At 37.2% G+C, this 19,611-nt stretch overlaps 1 protein-coding gene across 1 annotated transcript in view; it reads right to left on the bottom strand.

Moving 5' to 3' along the window:
• Window positions 1–17,918: 17,918 nt before the first annotated feature.
• Window positions 17,919–19,611, bottom strand: part of RpS13 (ribosomal protein S13) — a 37,244-nt gene continuing 35,551 nt past the window's right edge. The window contains exon 6 of the mRNA XM_090414317.1: window positions 17,919–18,005. Coding sequence (XP_090270443.1) covers window positions 17,972–18,005 — 34 coding nt within the window. The 3' untranslated portion in view covers window positions 17,919–17,971. The remainder of the gene's footprint in view (window positions 18,006–19,611) is intronic.

The raw sequence follows: 19,611 nt of genomic DNA, 5'->3' as shown, positions 1-19,611 counted from the left end.
AACTCATAAAGGTAGCAGGGTTCGTATTCATGTAAGACAGACAAACCATCCAGAGAACATACACAATTAGAGGGTTGTACTTCAGAGGGTTGCAACTGATTACTAGGGAGACAGTGATGCAAGGTGGTTTCCCATTGCCTTTCTCGCTGTATTTCTATGACTGTAGCCTGTGTGTTCATGGGTTCGGTTTGCCTGCTTGTGGGATGAAAACCCCCAGATAAACTGGCGGGAAAAAAAACCTGGTGTCCACTCCCAAGACCAGCTAACTTGGCTAAATCCTTAAGTTCCTCACGTCGTTGACGGGAATCGAACCTAGGAAACTCCTTCTTCAGGCATATGGTTGCGAAGACCAAAACCACTCGACTAACCGCGCAGACACACAATTAGATATGTTTGCTAAATGGGAAGGAATTTGGAGGATTGTGTTTGGTGGTAGTGGATATAACATGAACTGCCACTATCATTAACTAAGTATGTTAATGATATTCACTGCATACATCCATGCATGCAAACGGAGAGTATTTATGGTAATCTAATTCAGCTAGTTATATTTACTAACAAGAGACTTCCATGCAACATATTTTGTACGTCCTTTAGCCTGCTTTATTTCTGTTTTGTGTATGAATTGCTAGCGCTTTGTTCCAACATAAAGATGTGTATAAAATATGATTCAAATGGTGAGCGCATACAAAGAATCAATGCTTATTGACAGTCGGTAATGGTATACAGAGGTTCAGTATACTAGGAAATGATCACATTTAGTTGTAAGTTGAATAAAAATAGAAAAAAGCATCCAAAGTTTTGGTGGATCAAAACTTAAATATTCAAGTATTATTGGAGATATAGTGAAAATCTGAAAACAAGAACCAACCCAATATCTGAATAAAACACTAAAAACATGTCATAGTCAATAAATCTACTATAAATCCTTCTGGACACTAATTAAACTTAACTACAGAAATGTGAAGATCTGCAAAAATAAATACAAACATCAACCAGTAGAACGAGTCAAGCTTTTCAACTATAAAATAAAATAAATCAGCTAACGCCTTTTATTCCCTTAAGGCTGAAATAGCCGTTCTTGAGACAAAAACGGGAAGGGGTTATATAATATTCTGTATGCATGAAAAAAGTATTTATGTAATATGTTTTGTTACATAAACATATTGAGCTTACCATTATTCTTCGATGACAGAACCCATACAAAAGTTTAGGTATACATAGAGGGGGGGGGGGGACTGCATTTCACCACGATCGTACCATAAATATTTCTCCGATGAAGTGATCTTATGCAGCAAATTTCGGTCTTTCAACACCTTATCATAAAACTTCCCGCACTCCATCACACAATTTTGTCTTACAACTAACGTGGCTCTCATTGTCTCAACACTAATTCCTTTGACCTTAGAAATCCTTAGATTTCTCCTTTGACCAAATACTGTTCATAACAGAAAATATTCTCTCAACAAGTGCTGTACTTCCTGGAAGACAAAGAATAAACTCTATATTACAAAAAGTCTTGAAAATCTATGCTTTTTCCGCTCATTTCAGAAAAATTCTGTACACACATGTATCAGATACAGGAATGTTTTCTTTATTCCATGTATCCAACTGCCTCACAATTATAGATTTTATGAGAGTCCACTGATCCACAAACAAGTATAGGTTATGAATAAAAAATTATATTTACAGTTTTTATTAAAAATTTTATTAAAACGACGGGACGGCCAGGAAATATGAAAAAAAATGGTACTGTCCCGTTCAAAACAGTACGTATGGTCAGCCTACTTATAGGAAGTAGGCGAGCCTTTATACCCTATCCAGATTTTGGAGACTGAGTGGACAGTTCAATCTCCACCGGTAGCCAATCAGAGATCTGGCCCATGTCTATCACTAATTATAGTCAGTTACCGATGAAGCGGCTGGCAAACAACTGCTACCATCTCTTGGTACCTAACACTAACAGGATATGTTACTGCCTGAAATAGTGTCAGAGATGGTACTATGGTCTATTTTCTTGAAATTACGGGACGAAAAACCCGAGTTTCCGGAGGAACAACCCGCTTGCTCGTGCCAGAGATCGATTAACTCGGGAACCGGTCGAAAATAGGTTTGGAAAAAGTTCCTCCAATCGGCGACTAGACTTGAACCTGTGTCTAATTTCGAGCGACCAAGCTATCTACGCACAATTTTTAGATGGAAAATTGCATATAGAATAAATAATAGAAGCAAAATTGGCATGTGAGAGACATAAATTCATATGGAATAAAGAGAAATAGCCAAAACACTAAACTAGCAGAATATGTCTCCAAACCTATTAGTAACTTATTGGAGAGATGAATAAGAAATAAGAGAAGAGAGATATCAGAACGTGAAAAAAATTAGGAGTGAAAAGAGGGCATTAATGGTAGAATAATGTTTAAAACGGACATTTAAACAGACCAGAAGAGGAAAGTTTGTATAAATGTAGTTGGGATTATGGAATTAGTAATCGTATCTTATTTTCCCGTTCATGATAGACTTAATGGCCTCCCACAACCAATCCAAGTAACTTGTCTTCTTGGAAACTTAATCTCGTGTTTACAACACAGCGTATTACGGCTATCAGTGACTAAATTCGGACTTGAGGCTTTTGATTCAAGAAGATTTTGCACCATGGATTTTGTCACCAAGCGTTTTAATTTTCCTTATTATTTTATGTTTCTTTTGATAATGGACATGTACAGTCTTATATCCTGATTTTTGTTGTATATAACGAAAGCGAGTGATGAGTCACCCGCTTTTGTTAGAAAACAGCCAGGCTCAAATCATGTCTAGAACACAAAGAAATTTATGATGGCATTTCAGAACTTTGTTAGCTAATCTGCAGGATTTCCCCCTTCTGGAAACTCAGATTTGCCCTCCTACAAAAGGCAAATCTGCTAGAATAACTCACACAATTGACAGTCACCTGCTCTTGGTTATTTCCGCAGTAAATAGGAATAACAACTTCTCAGGAGTCATTAGCACTGAGGAATTAATCCTGCAAAAGCATTCTACTCTAAGCTGTTGCAATAATGATTTTATCAATCAGTGAAATTCATGATAATAATCATGCATAGAATGGATCTGTATTCGTTCGACTTCATTCAAAATCAATTATTGTAGGAATGCTGACAGTTTAACTAAAAACAACGAAAAATACTGTAGAAGTCCTGCATGTTTCAGATCTTTGAAACTCGCATCCTCTTTCAATTTGATAACCACTCTGTGATAGACGAAACAAATCGATTTCTCGAATAAGTATTTTTCTTGTAGTGATAGATGGTTGGTATCTGTTTATGATGACAACATTGCATTTTTTTTTTTTTGGTCAAATATTTCAAAAAGTAATTAGTTGAAGAAAGAAACACAACTGTGCTGGTTTTCTAACTCAATGTTTATGATCATTAAAACCTCCATGCTGAATCCATATCGAAATAAAAATGAAGGTTAAAGGGCGACGTTATCATGAAGAGCAGAGCAGAACTCACCCAAGACTGTATGATGATTACTAAAACAGAATGGAAGATTAGACAGTTAAAATGGCAGAAAATAGACCCAGCCTTAAATCAAAACATAGGTAAAGTAACGTACAAGACAAATCCTGTAAGAGACCTGACAAGTAATACTGAGAGAAAACTAATGGAGCAGCGTTAATTGTTGGACTAGTGCCGTTACTAGGTATTTCTGCTACACGGAGAAGCCAATTATCAAATCCTCCAAAGATTTATCCAGAAAGCACAAAACTACTTTCTGGTACTCGTTTTATTTGCACTTAGAGATCATCTTGTCAAAAGTAACAGCTTACATAAAATTAACTACTAAAATGAAAAACTGTCATTATTTTTGCATAAATCATTGCAACACAAGCAAGTGATCCTACTCTCTCCTAGTTATGGTTAGGTCACTGCCCTTAGGCACCGTTGTATATTCCTTGAGGATATATGCCATTTAATCATCATCATAATGAAGCATAAGGGGTTCAACGAAGAAAATGTTAAGCTTGGTTGCCTGTGCCTTAATGATTTGATAATACTGCTGGTTCTTATATCAACAATAGATCGATAGCTATTTTATAAATGTAAAAATTTATACTAAAGTTAATAGCGTCAGTATACAGGGTGTTCGGGATAAATTTGACATATTTATAATTAATTATATTTTTCCGCAAGTTACATGTATTAACACACTTCTCTTCATTTAAAAGTTTGGACCCTTCTTCATTCATATACAAGATGTCAGAAAGGATGGATAGCTGGAACCCACCTGAATCATGGAAGAGAATAACTTGTATCATGATGATTCGTGCCCGCCATCAAAATAAGGATATTACGACTGCTGCCCAATGCTCCCTGAATACAGTAAAAACAATCAGGCATGAACTAGAGACTTGCAATGGTGACTACGAGGATGTAGCAAGAAGAAAGATCCCTAGCAGACGATCTGATTGCGTTCGTACAGCAGAATTCCTCGCAAATCTGCAGGAACAGGTGTTGAAGAACCCTGGCATTGGAATTCGGGCTTTGTTCGTGGAGTTGCTAACTGTAGTCAAGCCCTGGATAACAAGGGTAGCCAATGGTAGGCCGTATGTATGGCAGCAGGATTCGGCCCCTTGCCACACCTCTGGGAAAAGTCAAAAATGGTTGTCTGAAAATTTCTACGACTTCACCAGTCCAAATGTTTGGCCTCCAAACTCCCCAGACCTTAACCCCATGGATTATTTTGTATGGGGCGCAGTTGAAAAAGACACCAATCGCACTTCCAGTAATACAAAAGCCCAGTTAATGGATAAAATTAAAACAGTTTTTGCGGCCCTTCCCAGGGAGACTGTAGCATCAGCTTGTTCGAGGTTCCGAAGCAGAATTGAAGCTGTGATCGATGCTAATGGTGGTTATTTTGAGTAAATCTTGTTGATAGTATTGTAATTAACTCTGCCTGTAATGTTTTTTTGTCAATTCATTAAATTTAATAGATACAAAGAAGATGTTCTTTTTCCTTACGAAACTGTCAAATTTATCCCGAACACCCTGTACATCAGAAACTGTTTTGTTTTTCATCCTCCTTGATCAGTAAAGACGTGAGTTGTTTCGCAAGCGGGAAATTAAAATAATCTGATGTCACCTACTATGCCAAACATCGCCTGGAGTTTTTTTTGTTTTTTTAATTTGAATATCTGGGAGAAAAAAACCTCCTGCTGTACCAGAAATTGACTAACTCCGGAACCGGTCGAAGAAAGGCTTAGGAAAAGTTTTTCTAGTCGGACAATAGTATTGAACTTAGGTTTTACTTCTGGCGGTATGGACGCAGGCGTCACTTCCACTGAGCTATATAGGTATACCACAGTTTACCAACTTTGAAATTCAGAATTGACTGCCACCACTTTAATTATTGCTGCTAATATCATAAACATGATTATTGTATTAGGAAGGCCACTTTTCTATCTTTGAAGTATTTTTAACTCGCCATTCTTTTAGTAAAAAAAAAATTGAAAACGCTAAAAAAATAAAAAAAAGGAGTCTCACATATTTGGATATGAACCAAAAAACTCTCCTTCGTGACTTAAGCACGATGCCCTCCACCCAAAAAAGCCGTCATCAGCACACTCATCATTCATTCACTTGCACTGAGTATTATCCATGTTAACGTGGCAGTGCTTAGTATAAAGAATTGTTCTAGAATAGCAGTTCCCAAAATGTCCAAACGCATAGCACTTTATATAACCGAGCTAAGTTCATGTACCACTAATAGGTTTCAACTTCGATGTGTTATTTTATTAATTTTTTTATCGTGGTCATTTGACACCTTGAAGGTTTATGGGTATAAAGTTGAGTTGTGTGGTCAGTGCAACTCTGTTTCCTCTCTGTATTTATGTGGACCGAAACGATTTTATCAATATGAAACAGTAGATGAAATATGAAGCGATTAGGAACTGCTGATAAGAAAAATACATGATACAACACCCATACCTTAATCCAGACTCGAGCCGGGAACCTTTGTTACCAATAAGTTAACCTTCTATTTTTCGGCCATTCAACCATCCATTGAGTCAGGCTCTCATAAATGAATAACGTGAACTTTGACTTTCTATCATATTATTTTGTTTTTGTGCATTACATGTTATATTTTGTATCATCCGAACATACTTTGGAAACCTTTGTTTGTTCCTGAAGAATTCTCGATTTCTTGAAACCTAACTTGTAAAAAGTGAGCATTCCACATTGAAGAAAACATTACTGAATGAAGGGGGTATATGTAGAGTAGTCGGGAGATTCGTGGCTCGGTCAGTATCGATGATGCCATTTTGTTGGATAGACCTGGGTTCAAATCCCGATCAGGAGAGAGAGAAGAGCATCCCTTATGAAAAGTCTACTTGTAAAGGTGAGATTTCCACTGCCATATCAGAGACAGTTTGCCTCCTGGAAATTCGAGTTTTTATTCCAGCAAAATGTTAGATACTGAATGGAGAACTTCTTGACAAGTTATTCATTCAGGATCTAACATGCAAGCTTTACAAAATAACAAAGAAATTTTCATAATACCTGCTTACCAGCAGAAGGTGAGAAACACCTAAGTTGTTGTATGTGAAAGTTTATATCAGAATGTGTAAAATATTGGAATTTATTTATTGTCAAACGGAAAGCTAAAATCAAGAATTATGTCAGATTAGCAATTCATGTAAAGGAATAATGGCTTAATTTATGTATTATTAAGCTATCAAAAAATCGTAAGTGTCAGGTAAGAAATGACTAATAGGATCAACGGTCATATCTAAGCCACAAGTCCTATCGTAACGCCGAAGGCTTCAACTTACATGGAAGGCTGACGTAAGCGCCTTTCCTCGAAAACAACACCTAATAGCAAGGAGGGAAAGCAAGGGATCAACCAAAGGGCAATGTAAGTTATGGATCGTGCAAAAAAACAATACAGAAAAAGAGGGCGCTGAGAAAGAATATTTAAGGCAATACGCGCCAAGCTCTAGGATTTTTTGTTTTCTTGTGGGATTTTGGAGATCGAGGATTCTCGAAGAGTGAGCGGAGATAGGACGAGCCAAGGGTGCTATGTCGACGGACAGCCGAGGGAGCTATGTCGACGGACAGCCGGCCGTATTCATGACTTGCACTGAGATGTATTCCGCGGAGACCCGTGCGAGAATCAACAGCTCATGCAGAATGGTGCCAAACGCTGAATGACCCACCCGAGCGAGCAGAGAAGGCTCGCAGTTCCAGTCATTTCCTGATTTGTGTCCAGTAGCAGAGAACGGAACAACTCAGCCACGAGACCTGACCCAGAATCAGCCAAGACGAAGGATGACCTGAGCAACACGTGGCAGCTAATAGACCTTCGGAGAGACTTGGTAAAGTAAAGATCCTTTTGTTTTATATCTTGAGATTGTTTGAAGGTGGCATTTGTGTCTTGATAAAGCAAGACTGAGGACATTTTAGAGAACTTTGACAGGATAGAGTAATTAACACAGCCAATTCTATTAGATTAGACAAAGAATTGTATAGGATAAAAAAATCTAACTTGTACAGGGTGTCCCAAAATTCACGTAAGAAGTAATTTTGATAGAAAACACAGGTTTTTAATTAAAAATTGTAATTTCTTATTGATTCATAAAGTATACAGTATAGGGTTGTGCATGGAATAGCATATCGGGTAAATGGCCTCCACGGCTTTGCTGGCACATACGCACTCTTTTGTCGAAATTTTCCATGACCGTTTTGCATAAATGTGGCTGAATTTCGTTGATACAGCGCTCAATTTCCTGCTTCAAGGCGTGGGTGGTCGTGGGCTTGTTGGCATAAACCTTAGACTTCAAAAAACCGCAAAGAAAAAAGTCCAACGGCGTTAAGTCACATGATCTGGGCGGCCAATTCTGATCACCAAAACGGGAAATTACACGACCAGAAAATGATTCATGCAGTAATTGAATTGTTTCTCAGACTGTATGGCATGTGGCACCGTCTTGCTGAAACCACATGTCGTCCACATCCATATCTTGCAATTTAGGCACAAAAAACTGGATTATCATGTCGCGATAGCGAGCACCATTAACTGTTATTGCCTTACCAGCCGCATTTTCGAAGAAGAATGGACCGATGATGCCTCCAGCCCAAAACCCGCACCAAACAGTGACACGTTGTGGATGCATTTGTTTTTCAACAATCACTTGTGGAGTTTCTGAACTCCAAATGCGACAATTTTGTCGATTAACGAAGCTATCAAGATGAAAATGAGCTTCATCGCTGAAGATGATTTTGTTCGAAAAATAAGCATCCACTTGTTGTTGTTCCATAATCCATTCAACGAACTCTCTTCGCGGTGTGTGGTCAGTAGGCTTCATTTCTTGAGTCAATTGAACTTTGTAAGCATAAAGATGCAAATCTTTCGTGAGAATATGCTGTAGAGAGCTTCTCAAAATGCCCAATTCAATACCACGGTGCCGAATTGATGTTCCTGGACTCTCAGCAACACTCTCACGAACTGCTTCGATGTTTTCTGTTGAACGACTTGTTGAAGGACGGCCATGTATAAGATCACTAATTGATCCAGTTTCCTTGAATTTTTTAATTAATCTTTACACAGTTGAAGTTAAATCACTATTCCGACCATATTTTGTACGAAAATTGCAAACTGTAGCTGCCAAACCTTCATTATTTTTAAAATATTGTTCAACAATAAATATGCGTTGTTCTTTCGTCTAGCGCTCCATTTTTAATAACCCTGAACTGTCAGCTGTCACGCTGTCTTTTTTATCTCGTTGGCAACACTTTACCGCCCAAATGCGCTAAATTTAAATCTTGCGTGAATTTTGGGACACCCTGTATATGACTGAAGTGGTGAAAATCCTTTGTTAATCGAGTAAAAATTTAACTAAGAGAGAAATGAGTTGTGAAATATCTATTTAAAGTACAGGGTGTTCGGGATAAATTTGACATATTTATAATTAATTATATTTTTCCGTAAGTTACATGTATTAACACACACTTCTCTTCATTTAAAAGTTTGGACCCTTCTTCATTCATATACAAGATGTCAGAAAGGATGGATAGCTGGAACCCACCTGAATCATGGAAGAGAATAACTTGTATCATGATGATTCGTGCCCGCCATCAAAATAAGGATATTACGACTGCTGCCCAATGCTCCCTGAATACAGTAAAAACAATCAGGCATGAACTAGAGACTTGCAATGGTGACTACGAGGATGTAGCAAGAAGAAAGATCCCTAGCAGACGATCTGATTGCGTTCGTACAGCAGAATTCCTCGCAAATCTGCAGGAACAGGTGTTGAAGAACCCTGGCATTGGAATTCGGGCTTTGTTCGTGGAGTTGCTAACTGTAGTCAAGCCCTGGATCTGGATAACAAGGGTAGCCAATGGTAGGCCGTATGTATGGCAGCAGGATTCGGCCCCTTGCCACACCTCTGGGAAAAGTCAAAAATGGTTGTCTGAAAATTTCTACGACTTCACCAGTCCAAATGTTTGGCCTCCAAACTCCCCAGACCTTAACCCCATGGATTATTTTGTATGGGGCGCAGTTGAAAAAGACACCAATCGCACTTCCAGTAATACAAAAGCCCAGTTAATGGATAAAATTAAAACAGTTTTTGCGGCCCTTCCCAGGGAGACTGTAGCATCAGCTTGTTCGAGGTTCCGAAGCAGAATTGAAGCTGTGATCGATGCTAATTTACTCAAAAATAACCTGGGCGATTTCCAGATAAAATATCACACACACACCTCATATCCTTAATTCGGCAATAATTCCAAAATGATAACAGTAGCGGAAAAATATTTCGAAAAAATGTCGACAATCAAGTTTCCTTCTCTTAACTTCAGGACGCTCATTCAGAAACTTGGTTCTGTAAGGATTGCTCTTGAAAAGACTAATGTGAGAATTGGGTCATTGATTCATTCCGTTCTTGTTTGGAGCCTTTCCGAATGCAAAAAATACTTTATATAATAGTAAAAATAGCAAAGCTTATCAGGTAATTGAGCTATCCGATATATATATATCTCCAAATTTTAATTTACACTAAAGTGTAAATTAAAAATATACAACCACATGCATGGTTATATATTTTTAAGTAGGGATGATGTCACTCAAGAAACGTTGTAAACCTATTGTACAGTGGTTCCTATTTGGAGATAAAAAACAGTGTCACTTCAGACTCAAATAAACAGGATAATAATCTCCTATCAGGCAATGAAATCCATTCACTATCTGAAGATTTTCTCAAACATTTATACAGAGACTTTATACACTTGCAGAACTAGAATACATGTTTATGATTTTGATTATTTTAAGAGCAGCTGAGAAATCCGAAGAACACTTCTAACATTTTCCTGGTCGTTTATCGGTCATGACCAGATGACAATTATGATCTTGACTGCAGCTGTAAAAGGGACGTTGATCCACCAAACTGTTTATCTAAAATGAAACAAAGTATACCATATACCCGTTTGTATAATAAGAATTGAAAGCACTTATAGGATACACTTACTGCCCAGTGGACAGCACTGTATTCAGTCCACCTGTAGGCAGTTAATTATACATCTCTTCAAACTCTGTTATCACTGTGTCAAGATGCAGGAAGGGTGTAGTTTCACGATTTGAAAGTCAACTTGAAAAGAATTTTAACACCGGAGGAAAATTCAGGTAAAAAATTTTACAAGCATAGAATTTTCGCCAGAGGCTTGTGTAGCTCAGTGGAAGTGGCGCTTGGCTGTTCGAAGTTAGACCTAGGTTCTAGTCTAGTCGCTGACTGGAAGAACTTTCTCTAAGTTTACCTTCGACCGGTTCCCGAGTTAGTCGATCTCTGGCACACGCAAGCAGATTTTTCTTCCTGGAAACTCGGGTTTTTCGTCCCGTAAACACAAGAAAATCGACCGTAGTACCCACATCATTCCAAACAGTGACATATCTTGTTAGGGTTAGGTCCAAGAGATGGCAGCACTTGTTTGCCAGCCTCTTCATCGGTGGCTGCTATAATTAGTGATAGACATGGGCCAACTATGTCCTATTGGCTACCGGTGGAGATTGAACTGCCAACTCAGTCTCCAAAAGCTAGATAGGGTATAAAGGCCTCACCTTCCTCTTTGTCCTTATAAGGGAATAAAAGACGTTAGCTGATTTTTTTTTAGAATTTTGGCCTAAATATCATAAGCAATGTCAGTACAATATCACAATGGCAATTAAGCATTAATAGACAATTCTAAAAAGGGCCACCTAAGTATCTAAATATAAGATAACTATAAAGGGTCAGTAATTTCCTAACTTATTTATATATATATATATATATATTTAGACAATATAAAGTTAGGACAGCTTTAGGAAGTTTAAAGTTTTCTCACATTTCTTTATAAAGCCGTTCTATGAGAAAATGATTTTTATGAAGAACTTGTCTTGTTCCAATGATCTCTGTTTCCATAGAGATTCATGGTATTTAATATAAGATTCGTGTTCAAGTCAAATAGAAGCAGATCTTCCTGTTTGTCCAAAATAAAATGACCCACAAGGAAAAGCAATCTGGTAGACGCTTGGATAATTGAGAAATGGAAGCTTGTCTTCAGAAGCGAGGAAGGTGATTTTTCTGATTGGCAAAAGGCAACAAAATTATTTCGTGGTTTTAAACCTATTGCTGTGCATTGACTAATGCTTTGCACATCTGTTAAAGGTTTTTTTAATGAAAATATTTAAAAATATTAGAATAGGTGCAATTAATATTTTTTTTTCTGTAACAGTTCGACTGAAGAACATAAAAATGGGATATGCTATGAAGGAGAGTTGGATGGATATAATATGAGACAGATGTTTTTTTGTGGTTCTTGTTGGTCAGAGGAACTTAGGTTACAGGCTTCTCAACTGAAAATGAGTTAGCCGGTCTAGAACGAACAGCGGTGGGAGGATTTTTCCCACTAACAGGCTAAAAGCAGACATAGCCACTAGCTTGATAGCCTTTGTCTCTAATTCCAACTCTAAAAATAACTAGGAATAGGATTAGAAACAATTAAAAAAAAAATGAAGACATTAAGAGAAAACAAGACAAAAATCTGTTTTCATTTTTAAAGCAAGCTTCGAAGTGGAATATAGATTGTCGTTCCGTATTTTTCATAACAATTTTTTTAATGAAGCGATTACTTTAAGAAATAAATTTATATTATTATTATTATTATTCATGACACCTCCAAGGAGTTCGAAGACTCATCGCAGGCGGACACCTACAACTGTGTCAACCACTACACCGACCCTCTATCAACGCCATCTACCGTCCACCACCACAACTAGTATTTTTTTTGTCTGTAAATTGCGTGTGTTTTGAAGGGCCGACTTGTCTGTATGCGAGATGAAAAACCCGAGTTTCCGGGAGAAAAAACCCTGCTACCTCTGTATGAGATCGGCTAACTCACCTTCGATTGAAATCGTCCAGATAAAGATTCCTCCCGTCGCGACGAGAATCGAACTTAGGCCTATTCCAATCGAAGGGCGCAATGTACCGTTGTTCTTCCAATTGCGCTATGGAGGCGCTTTTATTATTAAGGAGTGACTAATATAATTTTAATAGTTCCAGCGTTTTGACTAGGATGGTGGTGAAGATATTCAGCACATTGGTATAACGGTCTGTCTTCTTCCAATGAACTTAAAAAAGACATCTGGTTGACAAAGAATAAAAATATCTAAAAAGGTTAATTGCTTACTTCTAGTGAATTGGATCCTGGGATAAAGTGCATTTAATTTTGAAAGAAACTGCTGCAACTCAGAGGAAGAGCCATTCCAAGCTGCAAAACAGACATATCTGAACCAATGAGGTGTAGATAAAATGTTATCAAAAATAATTTTGTTCAAAGCATTACATGAAATCGTGGATAACAGGAGATATGATTATCCATGGCTGATCTATCGATATGTTTTTAAACGAGAAATAACCAAAATGTATTGCAAAATCAAATGATTTAATAATATCTGAAGGAAATTATTATTAAGAGTCAGGAACTCATCGATGGAGGCCATACTATTCGCACCAGCTGTTTAACCTCTTCTTGAATTCATTAACGCTACTCACACACATGCAGACACAATCTATTAATCTCGCACTACTCTATGAGAGAAAAATCTAATCCTAACCTCTTATTGACAGCATTCATTCTCAACTTCCGAAGATGCCCTGCCGTCCTTTCCCTACCATTCATGAAATGAAAAATTCTATATCTTTTAGAAGTTTCTCATTCACATCACCCTCTCTTCTCCTGTTTGCTAGTGTCTGCAGCCTACAAATGCTCAATCTGTCTTCATAATTAGTACTACACAATCCTGATATAACTCTCTCCACTGTATCAGAATCACCACGGAAAGCTGATCAGAAATAGTCCAAGAGAGGTCTTATTAAGGATGTGTAAAGAGGGAAAATAACATATGTCACTTTTCCTTTCAATATTGCCATTACCCTGAGTTGTATTTACAATTATTGCTATATGGCCCTTGAACTTAAACTTCCTGTCTACTAAAACTCAAAGATCCCTAGCCTGATCGGTTTCTTCAAGCATACTCCCCAAAATAATACACTGGATATCTAATCCAGTGTATTATTACCTTACATTTATTAACATTAAAATGACAGCCATTTTCACATGCCCACAATTCCAGACTATTTAAATCATTCTGCAAAGTACTACATATCAGAAGCACTCCCGATTACCCTATCTTTGCATCATCATACGACATACAGCAAATAGCTATATGTTGTGTCAAATCCTTCCCAATGTCATTAACATACGATTGAATAACAATGGACCAATTAGATTCTTGAGGAACAGCTAGTTACCACGAATCTTGCAGATTCACATCTGTCCATCAGACATCCCCTTATTCACGTCAATAGTTTATAATCCAATCCCATATTCTACAATTTATGCAAGCCTTCAATATATTCTGTGAAAAGCATTAGTAAAATCCAAACGCATCATTGTATACATATCCATTCCCCTCGTCTAACTCAGTGGTAACATTATTATAGAATGTGAGCAAGTTGCTAAAACATGATCTTCCTTTAGTAAACCCATGCTATTCGTTGCAAAGTAGATTCTCTGTCAACCCATTTCTGAATGCAGGCCCATCAAACTTTTCCACCACTTTTGAGATACTGATTGGATACATCGGTCTTTTCACGACTCTTGTGCAATGGGATTATCATACATTGTCTGCTTTTGTGGAATCTTCCCTCTTTTGCACCTCAAATTATATTATAGTCTGGTCAAAGCATAGCCAGTTCAGCTGAACACTTAACATCCGTGCTGATATCCCATCAGTTCCTCTTGCAAAATTCTTATTCAGTTTGTGCAATGGCTCCAGTACTTCATTAGTTTCCTCACATGAGTTCAATGTTGCATATACCAAGTTGATAGCTTTTAGCAAAATAGCTGCTCATTTGTTGAAGAATCACTTCTGCATCAATCATCCACATACCTCTACATTTTGGTATGTGGGTGATTGAAAATGATGCTAAGTAATATGAGCATAAGGATGTTGTCTTTTACATAACGATAGAATTTTTTTTGGTTGTTTAAGTTGCAGAGCTAGTTTCTTTTCATACTTGGACTTAGCTTTCTGTACACTGACACTCATGGCCTGCTGCTTATAATTATCGTAACTGACATCCTTATGCACATATTACTTTCGCATCATTTTCTTAAGTAGATTATACTCATTTTGCTCCTACTCTACTTATTCTTTGAACTCCAGGGACATTCTGATATCGCATCATGGAATATTTTTTAAACACTTCCCACGCAATGTCGATATCTTTCGCATCCAATAACTAACACCATGGCACAGAACCTAGCATATCCCTCAAGGGATCAAAAATTCCTGCTTTGTAGTTCAGTGTGTAATCTTTGCTGAATGTTCTATTCCAGGGGCGAATTCTCCATGCTTGTTGCACAAGCTCATTAATTGAGAAAGTAATATTTATTTGTTAATAAATGCATGCATTTATAAGCATTCCATTTAGGCTTTTATTTTTGTAGACAGGTGTCTTAAGCTTGCACGGGAATAATTGAGCTTGCTGTTGTGTATCGAGGGCCGATGCTTGCTCGGTTGTAGGAGCTTCCAGGTCCTCGCAGCAGCACTGTGATTTCATGCGCGTGCATAGCATTTCACATTGTCTCACTCTGTTGCTTAAACACAGTCAATGTAGCTCTAGCCAGCCTTCACAAGTGTGTGTTGCTTGGGAAATTTAAGTTACAACCAACTTTTTATGATTATGTTATTGCCCAGTTCATAAAGAACCGTAGGGTAGAATTTGTAATCGAGTAGCTAAATTGAAAAAGATAGAACATCATTTGTGAAATAAATGTTATATTTGTATGATTAAATGTACATAAATTTCTAAACATATATTTTTAAATGGTCAGTAAGTCATTATTCCGCTAATCAGACTTCAATCACACCTCTCACTTCCTGAATGATAACAAGAGCAAGCGTGAATTTCAATACGAGCATTCGCCCCTGTTCCATTCATATCTTTATTTCCAAGCTGCATTTTCCTTTTCAGTTGTCACTCCCTAAACGCACTGCTCTTGTAATTTGCACATAATTCTCCATCTTTGTTCAGCTTAATGCTCGTTATTTCTCACCTCCCTCCACTCACTCTTTCATAGTTAGGATGTAATAATCTATGAACATGTTTAAATTTGCAAGCACTTCATATCAGCAATTCAGTGAGAGTTGCTATTATGAGCACTATTTTACATAACCACCACCGTTTTATATAATTTTGTAATCTTCAGTTATACATACACATAATCTCCTATGCTGAGTTAAATAATTAGTTGTAATACTAGTTAAAATAAATAAAAAAATTCAGTAGTTATGAAATCTTCCTTTGACACTAGCAACTAATCCACCCGGTGTGTAAGAACACCCCACCGCACACTAGATGACTTCAAACACTACCACAGAAAATCGATTAGTATTGCAGTCATAGGTCCCAATTCTAACTGGATTCAAGTCATCTGATATCATTGGTAGCATGTCACCCACCTCTCCATCTATGTCTATCCTTCCTAAAAATACTGCACCTTTTGTATTCGATACCAGTGTCTGCTTCTGATAGCCTGATCTCACTAGTGCTTACAATGAGTTCCTGATATATTAACCAAGGCAACTCCTAGCATTTGTGTACAGATAGGTTATCTGCTCTTTTGTGGTGGTCTGCATGACAACTTACAGATCTACTCTTATCTAGTTCCTTACTTACGCAGACATCGTTACACATGCCTAATAGGTTCAATACAAAATTGTTTTCTTTATAATCATTTAACATAACCATTCTCATCATTAAGTGTCTCTTACACACAGATTCTCACAATCCTCCCATCAGAATTATTTCCATGTAAGGTAATACATCAACTGATAACCTATCCATATCACTAGTTTAGTATTCATCCCCATCTGCTCCAATTTGCACAACAGTATTCCATGGGATATCCTGTCAAAAGCATTAGCAAAATCCAGAAGTACCACCATGTAGCCATTTCCTTATTTGTCCAACTCAGATGTCATTCTATTATAGAGTTAATAAATTGCTAAGGCAGGATCGATCTTTAACAAAACCATGTTGGCCCCTATAGAGTATCATATCCTGATACACCCATTCTTGAATTTTGTCTTTAACCAACTTTTCCAATACTTTTACCACACTTGCATTTAAATTTTGAAATATACTAAGTATATCTGATTTCTTAACTTCAATTCTCACATTAGTTATTGCTACAGTATAGAGATATCCTCACTTGGGTGATACTTTTGAAAAGTGATCACGCAGTGACTACTATCACATCTGAATTGGTCACCTCAATACCATCAGCACCCACTAAAGTCAATCTTCCTTTTACTTGCCACGTAGCAGAAGTAGTGTTTGGAATTATGCTTGATCTCCTTGGGTAAGGTCTTCTCATAATCTGATTTAGCTTTTCTTACTATGCTGGTAACCTTCCTGGCTTAAGCCGGGTACTGATCGCCTTTCTCCTTGTAAATTCTCCATAACATTTTCTTTTTTTTGCAGATCAAGTTTGATACTACTACGCATCCATCTAATGCCTACCTTGTTTGTCTTCTTGACCATGGGGACACAGTCTGAGGTTGCATTCCTCAGATACCTGCTAATGTTATCCAATGCACTGCTATTGGAGGTAATGAGGACACCTTACTTATGCATATATCCTCTGAACAAATGACCAGGTCAAACACACTCACACCACTTTTCCCTTCAGTTATGTGCTATTTCAACTAATTATCTAGTAGATGTATGAATTTCATTCCCTGTTTGCCATGTGACATTTCCTCCTTCCAACCGATATCACTATAATCAAAATGCCCCATAATAATCACTAACCCTGCACTCATTTGCTGATGCATCAACATCATCCCCCTGGCCTATAGCAGTGACCAACTGTATATTTGGGTTGCAACGGTCACCATTTCACACCAGACCGCCTCAAATGATCTATCATCTTGATATACTACTTTCTTTGGCTGCAACTCATCAGCTGTCATCAACTGTACTCCTCCCCTGTTCTATCTTCTCTATCCTCCCTTTTGTAAATATGCAGCATTTACAAAAATTATTACTGTCGTTATTAATGTTACTATTGTGTTTTCTTATCAAAGAATAAATTCACTTGGCACAGCTCTAATTGAATGCATGTAATTATTTACCAAATAAATTAATGTTAAAATATTAACTATAAATTAATACACATACCAGCTGCTGAATTATGTAAAGAAGTGTGTCTTGTACTTATGACATTTTATATTTTGTTATTTAAGGCTTTTGTAGACAATCTGATGTAACTTTTGGCAGTTTTTTTTTTGTGGTTAAAAAAATAAAAATGTGCAAAAAAGTTCCAGAGGCTTTATTTTTTTTCTTAAACAATATTTCACATTAGGGTTTTCAGGCAACTAATGCAGATGCTGTTGATGATTCACTGAAAAATAAAAATAAAATCAGTAAAGAATAATGTGAGTGAGAAAATTATCATTAAGTACACTGGTGTCTAAAACCTAAGGACGAACACCATTTGTGAAGATTACAACCATAAATTCAGACGAATCAGATTGTGCCGATTTGTATAACTGAAGATTTTGAGTAGAAAGCAGGTACACATGGTAGCACTCAACAGGATAAAAGGCAAAGGCTAGACTAAGCGAATTGTGTTTGAAGGGCACTCATTTCTTGAAGGAATAAAGTTGCAATGTCTTGTAATGTTTCAAAGACATCATCTAGATGATTTCACAAGGGGAAAAATTGAAGAAGACTGCAGAATTACTTACACTGCCAGAGTTTGGAATCTCAAATAGCATTTATCCAGGCTCTGTACAGCATTTCAAACCAATGAAATGTGCTCACTTGCGAAGAGGTTGCCCCAGCTCTACCACAGAGCATGAACACCAATTTTTGGTTATAACAGCAAAATGCAATCAACGCAACACATCTGGTCAGCTCCATTCAAGCACAGGTATGTGGATATCTCAACAAATTGTGGCAAGATGTCTGTGACAGGGAGGCTTATATGCCCAAAGGCCTGTAGTCCGGGTCACTTTATCCATAAAAATTGGACAAGACACAAATGAGCTAATGTGCTCTTTACAGATGAGTCGTTTTAGTCTTTCCTCTGATTCTAGACACCACTTGATCTAGTGGGAAAGTGGTACTGCTTACCATCCATCACGAGAATGTTCTTGAAAGGTATAGCTGGTGCTGGGTTCATGGTGTGGGGTTACAAGTGCTGGAAAAAGGGACCATGACTGGGGAACAATATTGAAACAAAGTTCTTCAACGTCATGTTCAATTGTTCCATGGTGTTGTAGGCAAAGAATTCATTTTTATGGATGACAATGCTACACCACATCGTACACAAGTAGTGGAGATACTTCTGGAGACCAAGGATATTAATTGAATTGAGTGGTCAGCACACTCCTCAGATATCAACCCCATAAAATCACATTGAGATGCATTGCTGCTTGAAATTTCCCTTGAGAAAATAAACAAGGCCTTATGTAGGGCAGAATACTAACAAATCAATGTCAAGTGTATACATAAAGTTCTTTAATAATGCAAATCCTAAATCACTTGGTGCTAAGCATGGTACGATGTTGTGAGAGCTGCATCAGTTTGTGATGGACATATTCCATACTGAAATGTGTCTGCAGTTTTCTGTAAGTATTGTACGGTAATTTAACTAAATACTTAGGAAATTTGTAACTTTTGTCAAAAATATATTGCAATTTAATTTGTATGAAATTTATAACCCATTTTTTGTGTAATATATTTATTAGCATGATGGCAATAAATTTATGTCCACAATTGGCTGTAGTTGTGAAAATTTTTTCATATACAGGTAAAAATGTAGTTTGCCCTTAGCTTTTGGACACCAATATATTTATTTTTAAACTATATAATCTAGATTGGTATACAATTCATTATATTCGTAAGATTTCTACAGATTCTGAAAATTGTAAATATTTAATTAAGAGTAAAAGGTGCCGTTGCACAATCTCGAAATTAACCAGTAATGGAATTTTGGGATGAAC

The sequence above is a fragment of the Typopeltis vanoorti genome, chromosome 25, assembly GCF_054136105.1.
Source record: "Typopeltis vanoorti isolate ZY-2024b chromosome 25, IOZ_Tvanoo_1.0, whole genome shotgun sequence".
Classification (NCBI taxonomy): Eukaryota; Metazoa; Arthropoda; class Arachnida; order Uropygi; family Thelyphonidae; genus Typopeltis; species Typopeltis vanoorti.
The sequence above is the reverse complement of the archived record's forward strand: the minus strand, read 5'-3'. Positions and strand labels throughout refer to the sequence as shown.